The sequence below is a fragment of the Homarus americanus genome, unplaced genomic scaffold (genome assembly GCF_018991925.1).
Source record: "Homarus americanus isolate GMGI-L3 unplaced genomic scaffold, GMGI_Hamer_2.0 scaffold18703, whole genome shotgun sequence".
In the NCBI taxonomy this organism is placed as follows: domain Eukaryota; kingdom Metazoa; phylum Arthropoda; class Malacostraca; order Decapoda; family Nephropidae; genus Homarus; species Homarus americanus.
The window spans coordinates 454305-473249 of record NW_024749779.1 but is presented as its reverse complement, the minus strand read 5'-3'; the positions used below and the strand labels follow the sequence as shown (position 1 = coordinate 473249).

At 38.6% G+C, this 18945-nt stretch overlaps 1 protein-coding gene across 1 annotated transcript; it reads right to left on the bottom strand.

Annotated features, from left to right (window-relative positions):
* Positions 1-945: 945 nt before the first annotated feature.
* LOC121853886 (U-scoloptoxin(01)-Cw1a-like) lies at positions 946-9781 on the bottom strand. Its single transcript, XM_042348265.1, has 4 exons — positions 9350-9781; positions 7740-7860; positions 1849-2005; positions 946-1733 (listed from the first exon to the last, which is right to left on the bottom strand). The coding sequence occupies exons 1-4, from the start codon at positions 9375-9377 to the stop codon at positions 1557-1559; spliced, it is 483 nt and encodes a 160-aa protein (XP_042204199.1). The 5' UTR covers positions 9378-9781; the 3' UTR covers positions 946-1556.
* Between the last annotated feature and the right edge of the window lie 9164 nt (positions 9782-18945).

Sequence of the window (18945 nt, the reverse complement as noted above, 5' to 3'; positions counted from 1 at the left end):
TGAAGACACTCACATTACATAAAACGAGTCACGCCACTCCTTGACATTACATGGGGGGTGGGTTGGTAACAGCGGTGTTGTCGTCAGGCTCTATTCCGCTAAGCAACAGTAATTTGACTATTCTTTAGCCAGAGAGAGAGAGAGAGAGAGACGTGGCCGTTAACATTTCACATTATACTCCAAGAATCGTTTTCATTTTTGTTAAATGAAAACTAATTTTTTCCTTATTGTGTTTTATGTAAGAATAATAATAGTAGTAATAATTTAAAGCTACTATTATTACTAATAATAGTAATGTATATCACTACTACTACTACTACTACTAATGATAATATTGATGAGACTTTTTTACATTGCAAACAACCAATAATAAAATACAAACAAATAGAGAGAAAGTAATAGCAAGAAGGATTTAAAGGTAACTTAGTAATAGATGACGATAGATACACAAACAAGTCTAGTCACAGCCTCAGTATGGTGACCAAAGAGTTGTCTGTGTCTGGTGCTGTAAGTATTTGTTGTGTCAGAAATAGTCGATTTCGTACCACATAGAAAACATACTTGCAGTGAATACATTGCTAAGTCAACTTCAATATTTTTTCAAGTATTAAGAATCATTGGAATATCATAATATTCAGTAAATTGTGTATCGAACAATCTTGTATTCAGTAGAAGTTTTCACAGCCGTCTTACAACATGTTATACTGCTTAGAATAGAGTATTGTTAATAAGCAGAAACAATGATGCCAGTTAATGCAATGAACATGTGTCCTTCTGTGTGTGAAATATTGATATGAACACTTTGAGTCATTTGTTCATGTATTATATTTACACAAATTATATATTTTTGTTCGTTGTTAAGATTGTGTAAGGCCTTGATAAAATACTTATTACTTACAAAACATGTATTTCTTACCATCATAGTACAAAAATATAAGCTTATAATGAACAAATACTGTATCTTTACTAAGATGCCCCTCACAACATAAACATGTAGAAGCCAAATTCAATAAAAGATCACAAACAAGTTGACACATCCTAACTTAAAACAACAAGTTCAGATACAAAACAGTAACTAAAGTAGGACCAGCCCACTATACTTAAACTAACCCGATAAGTCAACACAGCGACTCAAACCAACTCAGACATGACTCAAGTGTAAATGAGTTTCAATGAATGTAATACACTCTGGGAATCATTACTTTCTTTCTATATAAAGATCATTATTTCTTCAAATTACTTGTACAATGCTTTCGTTCAATCTTTTCTCTCTCAGTTACTTGGGGGACTTCTTCGCTATCAAAAATACCAAGAAAATGTTCCAACATATTCAAGATTACGTCATTAGCACTGCAGTAACTTTTGGGTAGAAGACAGTGATGTTAGATCAGTTGTAGTAAATACCTTTGACCATAGTGGTGTTATGATCAGTGATAAATTTTAGCTAAACCTCCATAAAACTGCTCTCTCCTTCTGAAGTTTTGCCTTTTATTGCAATAAAAATATTGTTTTCCAGTCTTATTAGGGCACTCGAGAGGGCATCTCGGTGCAGTTCTCTACTGAAAACTTTGACTCAACTCCGAGAAGGTTTGAACCTGGAAATCTGTGGATGTTGGGGCTAATGGTGTCTCCCCCTCCCTAAAGTTCAGGTCAACGCGGCCGAAGTAATTGTTTATGTCGTAGAACTGAGCAGCGGCCTCACACGGCACGGAGTTCTCGGGGAAGTCACACACCTGTTGATGCAAGAATAGATGCCCCAAAGGGTTAGATTACCCCTGGAGGAGATATATTAAATAGAAGGAGCTATATTACTTGTAGGTTAATTAGAGAATGACTTATAACACCCACCAGCTTCTCCTGGTCGAAGACAAGTCCCTGGCCACAGATGAATGAGAACATCCGCATCTTGATGAGTAGGTCAACGTCAACGAAGGGATGACACACGTGAAACACTTGGCATCCGTTGTCCACGTCGGCATAATAACCGTATATCCGCTGCCCACACCTGCAATACATACCTGGTGAGTGAGCAGTATAACAAACTGGGATGCGCTTTTATATGCATATGAGTACAGCTTGCTTGCGTGGGTCAAGGTACTGTGCAGTACATGAAGTAAGAAATGGATTAATAAGTAGTACAGGATAGGACATTAACCTCAATTTGAGAAAAAAAGTCTGTTGAAAGGCTTTATAAGGCAAGGGCTGATGTATGGGTCAGAAGCGTGGACAATTTCAGTCATGGAGGTATGAAGGATGGAGGCGACATGCCGCTCGCTCCCTGAAGCCAATTTCCCCTGAGTCAGCCATCTTTGTAAAAAGGCTGGTCGTGCGCCAGGAGGCTGGGTGACTCTCATTGACGCTGGTTTGCACTGTTTACATAGCATCCCTGTGTGATTAAGTGAAACTATTATTCTATTTTCAACCATTATTATATACCATAGTACAGTGGTTCTCAACCTTGTTTGCCCCATGCACCCCTTTCACCATATGTCAGAATGTCATTTCCCCCTCCTCTCCAAGATTGTCTGCCTCAAAAAGTGCATTCCTAATAATATGCATATAATACTGAAAATCCTTTATTTTTTCCATATTAGTATCAGTTCCCCCCCCCTGAAAACCTGAGGGGGGAAATTCCCCCCTGGTTGAGAACCCCTGCCATAGTACAATAAAACTACATTTCAATGAACAACACTAATCATTAGCATCAATTATTATCCTTATCATGGCACGAACCTGGTACCCTGAGCACAGGGGGATTTCTGTGCATTTTTACCTTGCAGACTGATCATTAGATCATCCAAACAAAACTGGAGGGAGTCAGCAACAGAGTCACTTAGTAACTGCACGGCCAATTTTACATTACTTTTTCTCTTTACGCATTTAATATGTGAAGCTCCTAACTTGTTTCCGGGATGCAGACCTTCTTTTTCCTGTAACTGGTGGAGACTGACAATGAATCGCCACTCAACTGAATTACCTTCTGCGTCGAAAAAATTACCTAAATCGCCAAGAGAATTTCTTAACAACTTGAACATATGACATGGATCAAGAAAAATGCACGCTGGCTCTCCTGTAGCAGGATGATCAAAATATGACTTTATATTTTCAGGATTCAAGCTGCAACCACTATTTTTCATCACAGCCAAATTAGGAGCTGCACCATCAAAAGTTAGAGATACAATATTCACTCCAAGTGAATGTAGTTTATTCAAAGCCTACAAAACTAAATTACTGCTTTCATTATCGCAAAGTCCATTAATCAAAAAATATCCAATTGGTAACTTAAAAGTAGGCTTGTGTGACACAACCATAAAAGTGAGTGCTTCTTTAGCTACACGCACGCAAGCATCATCTAGTTCAATCCCATGTCGATAAATTCGTGATATTCTTTTCCATCCCATTCAACATGTTGACGAATAGATATTTCATCCATCACCAAAGAAAAAATATTTCCAGAAGTTTCGTCTGTGGGTTTCTTGACCTTCTGCTTGAATGCATTGAATGATGCCTCGGTAAATCCGGGTTTCACTTGTACTGTACTGTGTCATTTTTCCAGGGTTCATGGATGCGGCAGACAAGCATCAAAAGTTTTTATTGTGAATTTATATGCTTGTGGAGAGTAAAAGTTCAAAGTGAGAGCAAAACTTCTCAAAGCAGAGGCATATAGAGCACGTACCGGCTTACTTCTATTCTTAGCAATCTGTCTTTTCACAAGGTCAGTCACTCCACCAGCACAGGATTCTAAAATAGTCAGACTGTCTTCACTCACTAGTCTTTTTCTTTTAATACACTCATCACAGAACACAAGTAGGCACCTTTTTCAGTCGTCGTGTTTTCTGTTGCATTTTTTTTCCTAGACTTCACAAGTTTTTCCTCTAATTCGCTCTTCATCACTTTCGTTGGAGAATTTGTAAAATTATCTTCTAGGTGATTTTCTTCGACAAAACTATATTCCCAGGCTTGGTAATACACATGTCAGAAAGGGATCCTCTCAACAATCATCTTGTATTGCTAATCAAAGCAGTAGCTGAGACCTATCTACAGGTGAGCTACACATATGCAGGCAAACAGTTCACAGCACGAAACGTATCTCTCAAACCTATCGAAATTAGAACTAGCATGAATAAGTTAATGTTGTTCAGCGGAATCTAATGATCAGTCTGCAAGGTAAAAATGCACAGAAATTCACCTGTGCTCAGGGTACCAGGTTCGTGCCAGGATACGGATAATAATTGATGCTAATGATTAGTGTTGTTCATTGAAATGTAGTTTTATTGTACTATGGTATATAATAAATGGTTGAAAATAAAATAATAGTTTCACTTAATCACACAGGGATGCTATGTAAACAGTACAAACCAGCGTCAATGAGAGTCACTCAGCCTCCTGGCGAGCGACCAGCCATACTATTACTTCACCCTCAACAAAATTAAACATAACACTGCCGCTCTTCTGGCCAGCATTAATCTCACGAGACAACAATGGAGTAGATAGATGTTCAGTGGTAGTAACAAACATGTAGGGAGACGTTGTAGTCTGACATTATTACCATAGTAGCAGGGCAAAAGTACCAGAGGGGCAGTAGTCAGAGTACCACTTAGCCTCCTTCACCTCTCGCCCTCATCTCCTCCATCACCAGCCTCCCTCATTTCAACAACTACCAAGCTTTTCTCATCTCCACCACCATCATAACTCGTCCCCCCTCACCACCAACTTCCTTATCTCCACCACCACACCTTCCTTCATCTCCCCCACCACTTTCCCTCAGTGCCTCGACCTTCCTCCATAATATATTGTATCACTTCAGTTATTATACGCGGTGAGATATTGTTATTTTAGTTGTAATTTGGAATTAATTTTTATTCAATGAAATGTCAAGACAACACCTCTGTGGCCATGAAGCTATCACCATAAGGGAATTACTACTGTATATCTATGCTTAAAACTAAATCTATATTGTTTTTATTATTCTGAATACCTGTAAGTGAATCCCTGTCGTAAAAGATGTGTTTTATATCTAATTATTTACTTAGATATTTCTTGAAACTCTTGAATTTGTAACTCATACTATCACAAGGGAATTCCTACTCCACAACTTTATACTCATTTGACTTGTATTTTTACTGGCGTCAATTTGTAAAGTTTTGAATTCTGATGAATGATATGAAATTTGAACAGTAAATGAAAGAACAGATTGAGGGAATAGGAGAGGTCATTATCATCTCTGTCAGGAGATGTAAACAGAGAAACCAGTTACCAGATGACCAAAGATATTATAGAGAAATTCGACTGAGAGAAAGATTTAGGATTCTTAAACCTAGTAAACAATGTGTATTTGCTCGAAACAAGGCTAACAAAGTACTTGGGTTCATACAAAGGAGTGTTAGTTACAAGACTAGAGAGGTCATCCCAAAACTATATCTTGCTCTCGTGAGATCTCATTTGTATTACGCAATTCAGTTCTGGTCACCATACAGCGCTACAGAATGGATATAGAATCCCGAGAAAGAAATCAGAAGAGAATGAAAAGACTAATCCCGGGCATTAGGAACCTTAATTAAGTATACACAGACAGGTTAAAGCATCTTAATTTGCACTCCCTCCAGAGACGTAGAGTGAGGGGTGATGTGATCGAGGTGTATAAATGAAAGTCAGGGCGAAACAAAGGTGATATAACAAATGTAATCAAACTGTCCAACCAGGAGCGAACTCGTAACAATAGTTTTAAATTAGACAAATTTAGATTTAGGCGCGAGATAGGTAAACATTGGTTTGGAAATAGAGTAGTGGATGAATGGAACAAGTTGCCAAACATCATCATTAACTCAAATACGCTGGATAGCTTCAAACATAGGTTGGATGGATATATGAGCGATAGGCACTGGGTGTAAACGGGACTGCTCAGTATGGGCCAATAGGCCCGCTGCAGTTTCCTCCATTCTTATGTTCTTATGATTTTTTTTATGTACCACAATTATACAGTTACCAGGGCATTTGGCGGTGTAATATGACCTTAGGCTCTCCCTCCCTCCCTCCTTCCCTCTCTACCACACACCACGCTACACCCACCAACCTTCCCTCCTTACCAAACACCCCTTTACACCCCAACCTTACCACACTACTGCACGCCCCTTTACACTACTAACCCGGCTTACCACACAACCACATGCCCTTTTACACCTGCCAATCCTGCCTACCATACTACCACACACCCCCTCTACATCCACCAACTCTCCCTTCCTACCACACAGCTTGCTACCCTCCACTAGCTCTCCCTCCCTACCACACACTCCGTTACCAACCAACCCTCCGAACTTTCTCCCAATCTTACCAATAAAGTTGTTAAACTATAAAGAAAAGAAATTCCCTCTATGTTTATCCATCGTTTTATTGTTGTATCATCGGAATAATACGTTTTCTCTGATTCCTTACTAAGAAAAGAAGAAATGTATGAAATTTATATTGCAGAAAATTAAATCATATAGGTAATGCAATTGCAAATCTGTGTTAAGTATCGATGGTGTGTTATTTACATTGTTTTTCTATTACCACGTCCAATTGCATCTCTCTCTCTCTCTCTCTCTCTCTCTCTCTTTCGTCTTTCTAATTCTCCACTTCTCTCACTTTCCATTCTTCCCACAATTCTTTCATTCATCCCATCCCCACGTCCTCTCTCAAACAAGAACAAAATAAACTATTTACACACACAAGAAACAACTTCAAGCAACTCCCAGTGACCTTCACCGTGACCGTCAACTCTGCTGTTACAACAACCAACACAGTCGTACTATCATATGTCCTGCTTGTACATTCTGTAGCCTTGAGACAACCCAGACATAATTGTTAACGTGTGGCCTCAAGTAGCACCGGAATAATTCTCTTAGATGTACTTATTTCTGTGTTCCTAAACTGCTTCTTTTTCTTTCTATTTGTAAATGAGTTTATATATCTGTCGTTTACTTAGTAAGTTTTCTTAGCAAGGTTCTCAGAAGATGGTTTTATATAAATACAAACTAGATTTGTTTATTATATAAAATATAAGCAATTATACATTCTGTTTTGTAAGCCTTGTGTGGGGTGTTGTTGGTGAAATATTTATAACTATTATTATTAGTAGCAGTAGTGGTAGCAGTAGCAGTAGTAGTAGTAGTGTTGTTATGATTATAATTTTCATAGTCACAATAATGGTTATTAAAATTTGCGTAATTTTTCATTCTTGTAGGACATAAATATCTTATCGCAGTAATTGTTGCCCCAGTTACCACGTAATTTGTTTTGTATTCCCTGTATGAATCAGATTCCTTCAATTAATTTTATCTTATATAAAAATATTATAATAATATCACTAATATTACTCGTTTGACAGAAGAGATCCTGCTACTGTCTACGCCGGAAGCAGTAACGCAATTAACATCATCTTTAGTCCTAGCTCTTTTACTTTCTCTCTCAAGGACGCAAAAGTGAAAGTGAGACTTGGCCTTGAAGGTGTGTGTGATCACTAAACCTGGATATAAAAAGGTTAACAGTCCGTCGATAGCACGCAGATATAATTGATTCTAAAGCAGGTATTTTATGTATAATGACAAATAATGGAGTGATGCAGAGTTTCATACACAGAGAGAGAGAGAGAGAGGGAGAGAGAGAGAGAGAGAGAGAGAGAGAGAGAGAGAGAGAGAGGGTGTAGAGAGAGACAGGATGACAGAGAGAAAAAATTATTACCTGGTGATTAAGGTACTCACGTGAAGCCAGTCTGCAGGGGGTTGACAAGAATGGCTGTAGCGTTGCCCGGCAGCTCGTACTCTTCTGGTGATGAGTCTCGCCTTGTCCTCGGGAGGGCGAGACACGTGCCCACCACACACACTGTAAAGTATACACCATCTTTAGTCGTCACATTAGTGTTGGTCAGGGGGTGCTGTCTTAATGGTATCTCTCTCTCTCTCTCTCTCTCTCTCTCTCTCCCTGACTCATGCCCCGTCTCTCTCTCTCTCTCTGATTCGTGCCCTATCTCTCTCTCACTCACTACCTTTCTTTTACTCACAATCTCTCTCTCTCGCTCCCAATCTCTTTCTTACTCCCTATTTTTTTTTCTCTCTCTCTCAGTAGCTCGGTGAATGAATATGCAGTGCATGCTAAATTTCTGTATAAAGGTGAGCTCAAAGATATTGTTCATTATTTTTCTCTCATCTTCCTTCATCTCTGATCTTTCTCCCATTCTCTCTTTCTCGTTAGTGTGACTGATGATGTTGCCATATTAAATAAATGGGGGTAGTGCACTCCCTCTTGTTGTACTGTACACTCACTAAAAGAATATCCTGCACCCTTGGCTCTGAAACTATCCGCAACTATCACTGCGACAGAAGCCCCGATGAGTGTTGTCAGATTTCTTGGTCCGGTGTGTCATATTGTATATCCTAGTAAAGGTGCAGAATAATCTTTTAGTGAATGTACAGTTCGTACTTACTTACTTACAGTTTCTTTCAAGATTCTTCGAACACTGCTGGAAACAGGTGGGAATTCAAGGCCGTTTGTTTACTATAGTACGTAGTAAAAATTATGAATGAATGTAAAAGTGATCGGTGATTGGTAATCTAGTTCCCCGTTGCTTAATTAATGGTTGGGCATTGTTGTTTCGTATTATATTATACTGCTAATTTGAGTTGCCAACTGTCTCCAGCAGTGTTCGAAGAATCTTGAACGAGACTTACATAATAGCTAAGTGAGGTGTTTCTGATTTTACAATGTGTACAATAGGTCGTTGACAGCTTCTTATTGCAGTGTATATGTGTATAACATAATGTCCCCGATGCACTAAGTTATTGTCAACAATGTCAACACGTCACTGGTTCGTGGGATAAATTATTGGTTTATTTTCCTTTCACGAAAATATAAGTTTGCACATTTGTCTTGAAAAGTTAGTTTGGGAGATTTATTTTACGAACATAACACTGAACATTTTATTCCGTTTAATAACATGATTTAATCGCGTGAGTGCTATAACTTAACCTTTGACTACAGTACGTATTGCATATTGTGGCGGCTTAACCCTTTTAGTACGATTAACTCATTCACTGCACTGGTTAACGCCAATCGATTTTATTAAAGTCAGAATGGAATCCGTATACACAAAGGGGTTGGTAGACTATCTTCACTATTTTATTTTATAATACGATAACCATCTTACTTAAACGATTAAGTCATCGTACCTAGACGGTTAGCATTATTTTTAAGAGTTATCGAATATTTCAACAACACCAATCAGTGCTGAAATTGTATCAAAACATTAAACACTTACCCGTATTAAATGTTAACTATAATAATAAATGACATATATTATACCATAGACACTTACCTGCAAAAATAATATTCTTGGCAAACATTATACTTTGAGTGACTGGCAACAAGAAGGAGAGCGACTTGAAGCGAATTGATGTGAGGAACTAATTAGTGAGGATCATGCCAAGCGGACAACCAGGTGAACTGAGAGATGTAGCTTGGAGCTGGATGGGTGGTGAGGTGGTGGATGTCAGGAACGTGTGGGAATTAAGCTATTTTTTCTGAAGCTGACTGGTGAGGTCGATAGGTCACATAGACAGAGCCAGGGAGTTAAGCAGCGAGTAGTGAGGTTGATGACTAACAATGGATCAAGTAGAGTGAAATGAGTAAATGTTGTCAGGAATTGGATGATAAGGATGATTAGTCACTCAGACGTTGAGGATTGGCGTTGACAGGAGTTGAGTGTGAGCAACGGAGATACAAGTGAGAAGAGCCAGGTGATGTTTGGAGGGACAGCTCAGGGAAGACTGGTTCGCCACGTCATTCTCCGTCTCTTATATACTCAACTCTTCCTCGGGGAGAGAAAGGGTCATAAGCCTCCCTTCCTACCTGTCCCTGCACTCACTATACTCCTCTCTCTCTCTCTCTCTCTCTCTCTCTCTCTCTCTCTCTCTCTCTCTCTCTCTCTCTCTCTCTTTTATATTATATAACATGATCGCTATTGCCTTATGTTTTTCTTCGCTTAATATCCTAATGTTAAACTAACTCCTCAACACTGACTCTCCGACATTCATTATATTTTTTTTACACCTAAACAACAGTAGATTAATATTACCCACATCTGGATGAGTTAATATGTTTCAGTCATTTCCACAGCGTATTGTGGGGAACTATCACACAAGAATTAATAACGTGAAAACCTGCATAGTATTTCACTTACATCTTTCTTTCTGTTTTCTTTTTTTTTTGGGTGGGGGGAGGGAGGTTATAAGGGTCTAGTATGACACTTCAACATGGATGTCGAAATTGCTGGAACACATAACACGTAAAAAGGGAAATTGAATTAAAAGAAAGCTTGTAAATATGGCCAGGAGTTAATTATCTCTCTCTCTCTCTCTCTCTGCATTGTTTGTCTCTCACTCTCACACTCACACTTTCCCCACACATTCATCCACACGTCACTCACTATACCCACACATCTATCCATACCTATACATTCATCACTCACCATACCCACAATTCCATCCACACCTCACTCACCATACCCACACATTCATCCACACCTCATTCACCATACCCACACATTCATCCACACGTCACTCACTATACCCACACATCTATCCATACCTATACATTCATCACTCACCATACCCACACATTCATCCACACCTCATTCACCATTCAACATACATTTAGCGTTTCTCACTGTTGATTTTTTTTTCATTCTTGCATGTCTTTCTATTTATTATTTTCACAGTGTTGTTATTATTATTATTACCATTAATATTTTATTTTACTTTCTATTATAAATTTTATTTACTATGAATTATTATTATTATTACATTTTCGCCCCCGGGCCCCGATGTGACAGTGACCTGTGCCCGGGTGGGCTAATCCCCGTAAAAAAAACGCATTCATCCATACATCCTCACCATACCCAAGCATTCATCCACATCTCATTCACCATACTTACACATTCATCCATACATCCCTCACCATACCTATACATTCATCCACACCTCATTCACCATACCTACACATTCATACATTCACCCCTCACCATACCTACACATTCATCCACACCTCACTCACCATACACACACACATTCATCCACACCTCATTCACCATAAATACACATTCATCCATAAATCCCTCACCATACTTACATATTCATCCACACCTCACTCACCATACCCACACATGCATCTACACCTCACTCACCATACCTACACATTCATAAACACATTCATCACTCATCATACCAACACATTCTAACACACCTCACTCACCATACCCACACATTCATCCTTATCTAACTCACCATACCCACACATTCATCCTTATCTAACTCACCATACCCACACATTCATCCATACATCCCCCATCATTCCCACACATTCATCAACACCTCACTCATCATATCCACACATTCATTTAAACATTCATCACTCACCATACCCACACTTCCTCAAATACCTCACTCACCATACCCACACATTCATCCATACATCACTCACCATACCCATACATTCATCCATTCATCCCTCATCATTCCCACACATTCATCAACACCACACTCACCATACCCACACATTCATCCAACCTCACTTACCATACCCACACTTTTATCCACACCTCACTCATCATACCCACGCATTCATCTGCACATTTATCACTCACCATACCCACACATTCAACCACACCCCATTCATCTTACCCACACATTCATCCATACTTCCCTCACCATACTCACACATTCATCCTTACCTAACTCATCATACCCACACATTCATTTACACCTCACTCACCATACCTACACATTCATCCATACCTCATTCATCATACCCACACATTCATCCATACTTTCTTCATCAAACCCACACATTCATCTTTACCTAACTCATCATACCCACACATTCATTCACACCTCACTCACCATACCCACACATTCATCCATACTTCCCTCACCATACCCACACACTCAGCCACACCTCATTCACCATCTCCAAACATTCATCCATACTTCCCTCACCATACCCAGACATTCATCCACACCTCACCATACCCACACATTCATCAATCAACAGACCAACACATTCATCACTCACCATGCCCAGATATTCATCCACACATTCATCATTCACCAGACCATCAGCCACAACATTCTCACTTTCTACGCGCTACACTCCTATAGGTCAGCTGTCATCGGATAGCAGCTTCCTGATCAGGTAATTTTACGTAACTTTCTTGTCCAGTAGCCTCACTTTACTTTGTTGCGTATTGTAATAAAGGAGGAGATAGATGGATAGATAGCTAGACAGATTGATAGATAGATAGACAGTTAGACATACATACATACATACATACATACAACATACATATACATAGAGAAGAGGAAGACTGAAGTGAAGAAAAAAGAAGACCATTAATAGACTCCAGGAAGAAGAGGAAGAGAATTAGGAGAATAGAAATAAATGAGAAGAAAAAGAAAAAGGTAAAGATAAAGAAAAGGAAAAAAGAAGAAAACTTCCACTATCCACTTTCTTTTAGATGACATAAAAAAGTACCCGATAACAGCGCCAGACTTCAACAATAAAAAAATAGCGAAAGAGGAGGTAAAACCAGGCAGGAGAAAGGTAAATTAGAAAGGGTTGTCGTGTTGTATAGTGTTACCTGGGGCGAGGCTCCCTGGAGGTAGATGGTCAGGTTAGACGTCACTTAAGAGACCAAGAGGGAAATTTAGGAGGTTATATTAACTCATTTGCATACGATCTGTTTGGTAGATCTCTTAAGGGAGATGTGTGGAGACAAGATGGAGAGGTGAATGTGTATAAGGGTAGTAAAGAAGGTGTGAATAAACATTTTACACACACACAAATGTGTGAGTATGTGTGTGTGTATGTCCGTCATGCTAAATAGGCAAACTAACCAATTAAGTTTTAAAAAGCAACAGACATTCTTACCAAATAGGGATAACTTTTGGTTTTTATTGCTACTGCTTAATAGAAATTAATTTGTAAATGGTAAAGTTTTCTCTGATTTACACGAGTATATAAATTACAATATCAGTTCGTGTGTTCTCTATGCATTGCTATAGTTTTATAGACAGAGAGTTGAAGGTTGGTATACAGATGTGCATTCACCGCAGAAGTATCCAGATGGTGAAAATTTTTGGGAGTTGGCCCTGAGAAAGATTGTTGGGAATCATAGTTTTAAAGTACAATATAATTTTCATCATCGTCGACATCCCCTACCGACCTGCCAGACGTAGGAGCAAACTACCTGCACCAGCACTTGAAATTTCACCCACAAACACACTTCTATCTAACCCAATGATTTACGAAACTCATCATGAATTAAAATATTCTTATCACCCCAAAACCATCAAACGCAAGTCAGATAATTAGAGTACCGATCTCATTATATCTGAGGGTTAGCGACCACAGTTCTTTACTCTAAACGTTCTTGGACTGTTTTTACTAAGGGTTTGTATCTCTCTGGGGACCCAGTTTTTAATTTCATTCATCTATCCCAGTCTCTGTCTTACCCTGATCCTCCTACCCTTAACTTTGCCCATTATTATTTCTGTTATTATCCCCACATCCCTAATAAAACATTAATGACTGAAGTATCTTATTTCTCTTTTTATGTACATTTCAAATATTTCTCTTGAAGTTTTTGTTAACCTTAGCACTTCTTAAGAACATAAGAACATAAGAAAATAAGGAGTCTGCAATAGGCCGGTTGGCCTATGCATGGCAGCTCCTGTCGAGAGTTACTACCACTCTATCATCCATGAATCTATCTAGCCTCCTTTTAAAACTCTCCAGAGTTCCCGCACTTACTACAAAGTTGCTAAGCTTGTTCCACTCGTCCACCACCCTATTTGTGAACCAGTTTCTTCCTATCTCCCTCCTAAACCTAAACTTATCCAACTTGAATCCGTTGCTCCGAGTCCTATCCTGCTCGGATATTATATGAACTTTATCAATATCCCCTTTATTGATTCCTTTCACCCACTTAAAAACTTCTATTATATCTCCCCGCACTCTTCGTCGTTCTAGGGAATGCAAGTTAAGTTTCTTTAACCTATCCTGATATGGAAGGTTTCTAAGTCCCGGAATCATTTTTGTTATTCTTCGCTGCACCGACTCTAGTGAATTTATATCCATTCTATAATAGGGGCACCAGAACTGAACCGCATAATCGAGGTGCGGCCTGACTAGCGCAAGATATAGTTGCAATAAGACCTCTGCTCTCTTGTTACTTACACTTCTAGATATAAAATCCAATACTCTGTTTGCCTTATTTCGAACATTAACGCACTGTTTTCTAGGCCGTAGGTCCGGGCTTACAAGTACCCCTAGGTCTCTTTCACAAGTCGACTTCTCTAGGTTGATGTTGTTAAGGCTGTATACATTATAAGTATTTGTTCTTCCAATATTAAGCTCTTTTAGATTATTAAATGCTATTTTCCTTGACCGATTCTTGTTATGATTTCTTTCGTACATCTACCATCACAGCAAGTGTTACTTCCCGAATTCACAAAATTTTCCACTTGTTTAAAGTTCCTTCTTGCCTACCATAATTTTTATTTTAGGATGTATTTCCAATTTGGAAACAACCATCACTCTCGTCTTTACATGATTAACTCTTAACCTATATTCTTCGCCCTTTTCCACACAAGTAAATAACCTCAAAGACTATTAAAAAACAACAACTTAATTTTAAGTTATCGTAAGAGAAGCCCATCATGAACTGGCTCACAGTAAGACACGTTAATTTTTATAACAAAATCATCTGGATGTTATATTTGTGCTGTATCTTAAGTTATCGGTTAGGTGTATTCTTTCATCTTCAGCCTCGAGAAATGGTCTTTGTATGGACATTTGAGAGTCACTACACTGCGTCACACGTAGTAGCTCTCTTAGAAGTGTTAGCATTATGAAGGCAGAATTTTGGAAATATGACCTCAGTGGTCGGCCCCCGCACCCTCCAAATGTGGAACTCCCTCACTAAAAACAGATCTGTTGTATGTCTGGTATAAACCGTCATGATTTTTAATACAGAGACCTGATAATTTGTATGCTTGAGTAAGTTGCCTCGATAGTGCTGGAAGCCTCCAGGAGAAGATGGTCCGTCCCTTTGCGACCGACACCACCACCTAAAAGTGAGCCCCCACTGTGCACGACCACGGCTTTTAACAGAGAGAGCTGAAATTTGGTATGGTTGTTTTTTTGCATAAGCAATTAGTTTTGGCCAAGGGCGGACATAGGCTATAAGCTGCCTCACTAATATCGCAGCTAGAGTAAAAGATGGGGAACAGCAGAGGGAGAGAGAGACAGGGTAGTGGAGAGACAGATAGACATTTATTCCGCAAAATTGTCATACAAGTTCACATTGGTCCATCACATATTGTGGAGACAAACATAATAGTAGGATGGGAGGATTTAGGAAGAAAGGGAGGAGTACTACAAGAGCTACTGTGTGTATGGGGGGATGGAAGGAAGGGAGGGAGGAGAGAGGAAGGATGGAGGGGAGAGAGGGAGGGTTGTAGGGGGTGGGAATAGCCCAACATTCCTCCAACGAAAGTGTAGCCACAAGTCCAGGGTTACCACAAATTATTTTATCTCACCAACTATCTGCATATTTGCCAAGGAGCTCCTCTACAAACTTCAAGACAACATTACTTCGACTACTAAAACAGATCTGTACTTTCTGTCGAGTAATTTCCTCGTTTATTTTGTATTTTCAAGCCGTAGTTCATGGTGAAAATGTGGGATAGATGGTGTACCTGTAAAGCGTTGTTACCTGGATTAGTGGAAGACTGCATCAGATACTAATAAAGCATCAAAGTCGACATACCATCTTCACAGGCAAAGAAACTTGCTCGAATTTTGTATTTCCATCTCACTTAACAAGCATGAAATATATATCAAAATGTCTATTGATTTATAAAGGATTATAGAAACTGGAAGCCGGATCGATCAATATAAAGATTATCATACTACCTCACTTATAGCAATGTGTTCCTTGTCTTACAAGTAAGCACTCTATCCTGGTAATACCAATTTTGCAGATAAACCTGGAGTTGGTCTCACGCTGCAGATATTCAGCAACAATGAAAAAGTGAGAGTGCATAGTTTCCAGAGTCTCCTAGCAGTTTCCAAAGTCTCCTACGAGTTCCTAAAGGCTCCTAAAAGTTTCCAAAATCTCCTATGAATTAAAAAAAGATACTATGAGTTCCCAAAGGCTCCGATGAGTTCCAAAAGCTCCTATGAGTTTCCAAATGTTCCTATGAGTTTTCAAATGTTCCTATAAATTCTAAATTTATGAGTTCCCAAAGGCTCCGATGAGTTTCCAAGAGCTCCTATGAGTTTCCAAAAGCTCCTATGAGTTTCTAAATGTTCCTATGTGTTTTCATAGGCTCCTATAAGTTCCCAAATGCTCCTATGAGTTTAGAAAGTTCCTAAAAAATCCCAAAGGCCCCAAGGAGTTCCTAGAGACTCCTAGGAGTTCACAAAGGTTCCAATGAAAGCCCAGAGAATCTTAGGAGTTCCCAAAGACTCCAAGGAGTTCCCAGAGACTCCTATGAGTACCCAAAGGCTTCAAGGTTATCCCAGAGAATCCTAGGAGTTACCAAAGACACCTAGGAGCTTCCCAAGGAATAAGCTCCACCGGTGTCATCACAATCAACAATATCCTGATATAAATAACTGTAACTCTGTAAGAAGTATAATGATGAGGGTGACATTACCAAATAACATAGCGCACACTTTATATTTTCCAGATATAATAAATGGCAGAACAAGTACACTAGGGTTAGTTATTTTAGTTTTGCTTTTGTCTTATTATCTCTCGTTTTCTATATTAGTTCCGTCTATAACTTGTATGCAATATTGTATTAGATTTCAAATTTTCTCCACGCATATCTCATATGCTTTGTACACTTCTCAGTAGAGTGCTATTATTATTATTATTATTTATATATTTATTTATATTATTTTTTGTATTATCATTGGTATATACATAAATAAATATGATGGCAACAAATATTATATGTCCTGTATCTTCGTGATAACTTCATATTACAAGGTTCACCCACCCCCAAGTAATTACAGTATTCAGGTGAGCCTTATGTTTCCGCGGTTTTGTATAGAAAAACTTATGTACCATTTAAAAAAATAGCAGTTATATATATATATATATATATATATATATATATATATATATATATATATATATATATATATATATATATATATATATATATATATATATATATATATATATATATATATATATATATATATATATATATATATATATATATATATATATATATATATATATATATATATATATATATATATATATATATATATATATATTATACAGTATGTGTGTGTGTGTGTGTGGATTGATAGATACCTGAATATCAAGGAAGTGAAAAGTAAATACCAGGTGGATGATTCACTAATCCAGGAGAGTAATTATGAGAAAAACGTTAATACTTGTGAAAGAAATCCCTCCATAAGAAAACATTTTGTGGACAGAATACAACCTGTCATATTCCAGTCTTAATCTCGCAGAGCTCATTAAATTTTCTTGTTGTAACACCTGGTCATCTTTAATGAGCTATTCACCGCTACTCATGGTTGTCTCCTCTCCCAAACTACAACATTCACACAAAAACACAGACACCCTCCGTACATGTTAAATAAGTACACAGTCCATTTCCATAATTTTCTTTTTCATTTTCGTTTCTTTCCAAATTCCATATACGTACCTATTTGTTTATCTTATAATTTTTTATCACACATCACTATACCCCTGAAGGTATTTTTATATTCCTATCAATATTAAAAAAAAATAAAATAGAATTACAATATCAAATCACCACAGGAGGTACAAGTTTTCTTAATTGTATGAAGTCTCTCTTGTTCTACCTCTGGTCCTCCCGACACTTTCTCCTGTGTGTGGTGGCGGGTCAGAAGATCATCACACTCCCCACAGAGCTGCGGTCTCTAATGTGTCTGACGTTGGTTGAGATGTTATCATCCCAACTTTCTGTCCTCTTGGTGTTCCCGCCTCACACATCATCCCCCAGGTAAGAGAAATTTAGAGATATATTTCAGTATAGCACAATTATTACTGCTGACCGTGTTTGTATGTTGTTGTGTAAGAATCTTTCAACGAAGAAAGTAATGACGAATGTAAACAAAGAGAGAGAGAGAGAGAGAGAGAGAGAGAGAGAGTCTAATAGTGTAGAGGAAAGGGAATATCTCATTTATTTTATTTTCCCCTAAATTATTATAGTGGTTTTCTGTTGTATATATACTGTATATATATTTTACATAATTATTATTATTAGTTGAGCATAAGAAATCCAGAGCGCCATCCTCCCTCACATGTTATCCTCCCTCACGCACCACCCTCCCTCAGACGCCACCCTCCTTCACTCACTTCCCCCTTCACAAACCACCCACCCTTACTCACCACCGTCCTTGACGCACCACCCATCCTCATGCACTGTCCTCCTTCACCCCTATCTTAGTTTACAACCTCCCTATAGAGAGAGAGTGACAGGCCACTGTTCGACTCTACAGCATCCTCGTACTTTCACGAGCCAAGGTCAGACACCTTCATCCACCTTCCTGCCTACTTTCAGTCTCAAGGCTCCTTAACTTCTTATTTATTACCCTGGCGCGGTGACACTCAGGTACGGCAGATGAAGGGTGAGTCGGATGGTGGTGTGTAGTCGCTAAGGTGAGGAGAAACGGTGCTAGGGCTTAAGGCAGCTGTAAGTAAAAAAAATGCAGAATGGAAAAGAAGTGAAAGGTAAAATTACTTAAGGGATGAAGCGAGGAAGTTATAAGGTGGGAAAGGAGTGAGATGGGTATGGGTAGGGTGGGTAGGGGTGACAGGCAGGTTGAGGTCAAGAACTACGT

Excerpts from the sequence above, each read along its gene's own strand:
- LOC121853886 (XM_042348265.1), bottom strand. The coding sequence starts at position 9,377 with ATGTTTGCCAAGAATATTATTTTTGCAG. Across the intron at positions 7,861-9,349 it reads CAAGAATATTATTTTTGCAG|TGTGTGTGGTGGGCACGTGT; the intron begins GTAAGTGTCTAT and ends TATACTTTACAG. Across the intron at positions 1,734-1,848 it reads TCTTCGACCAGGAGAAGCTG|GTGTGTGACTTCCCCGAGAA; the intron begins GTGGGTGTTATA and ends TTGCATCAACAG.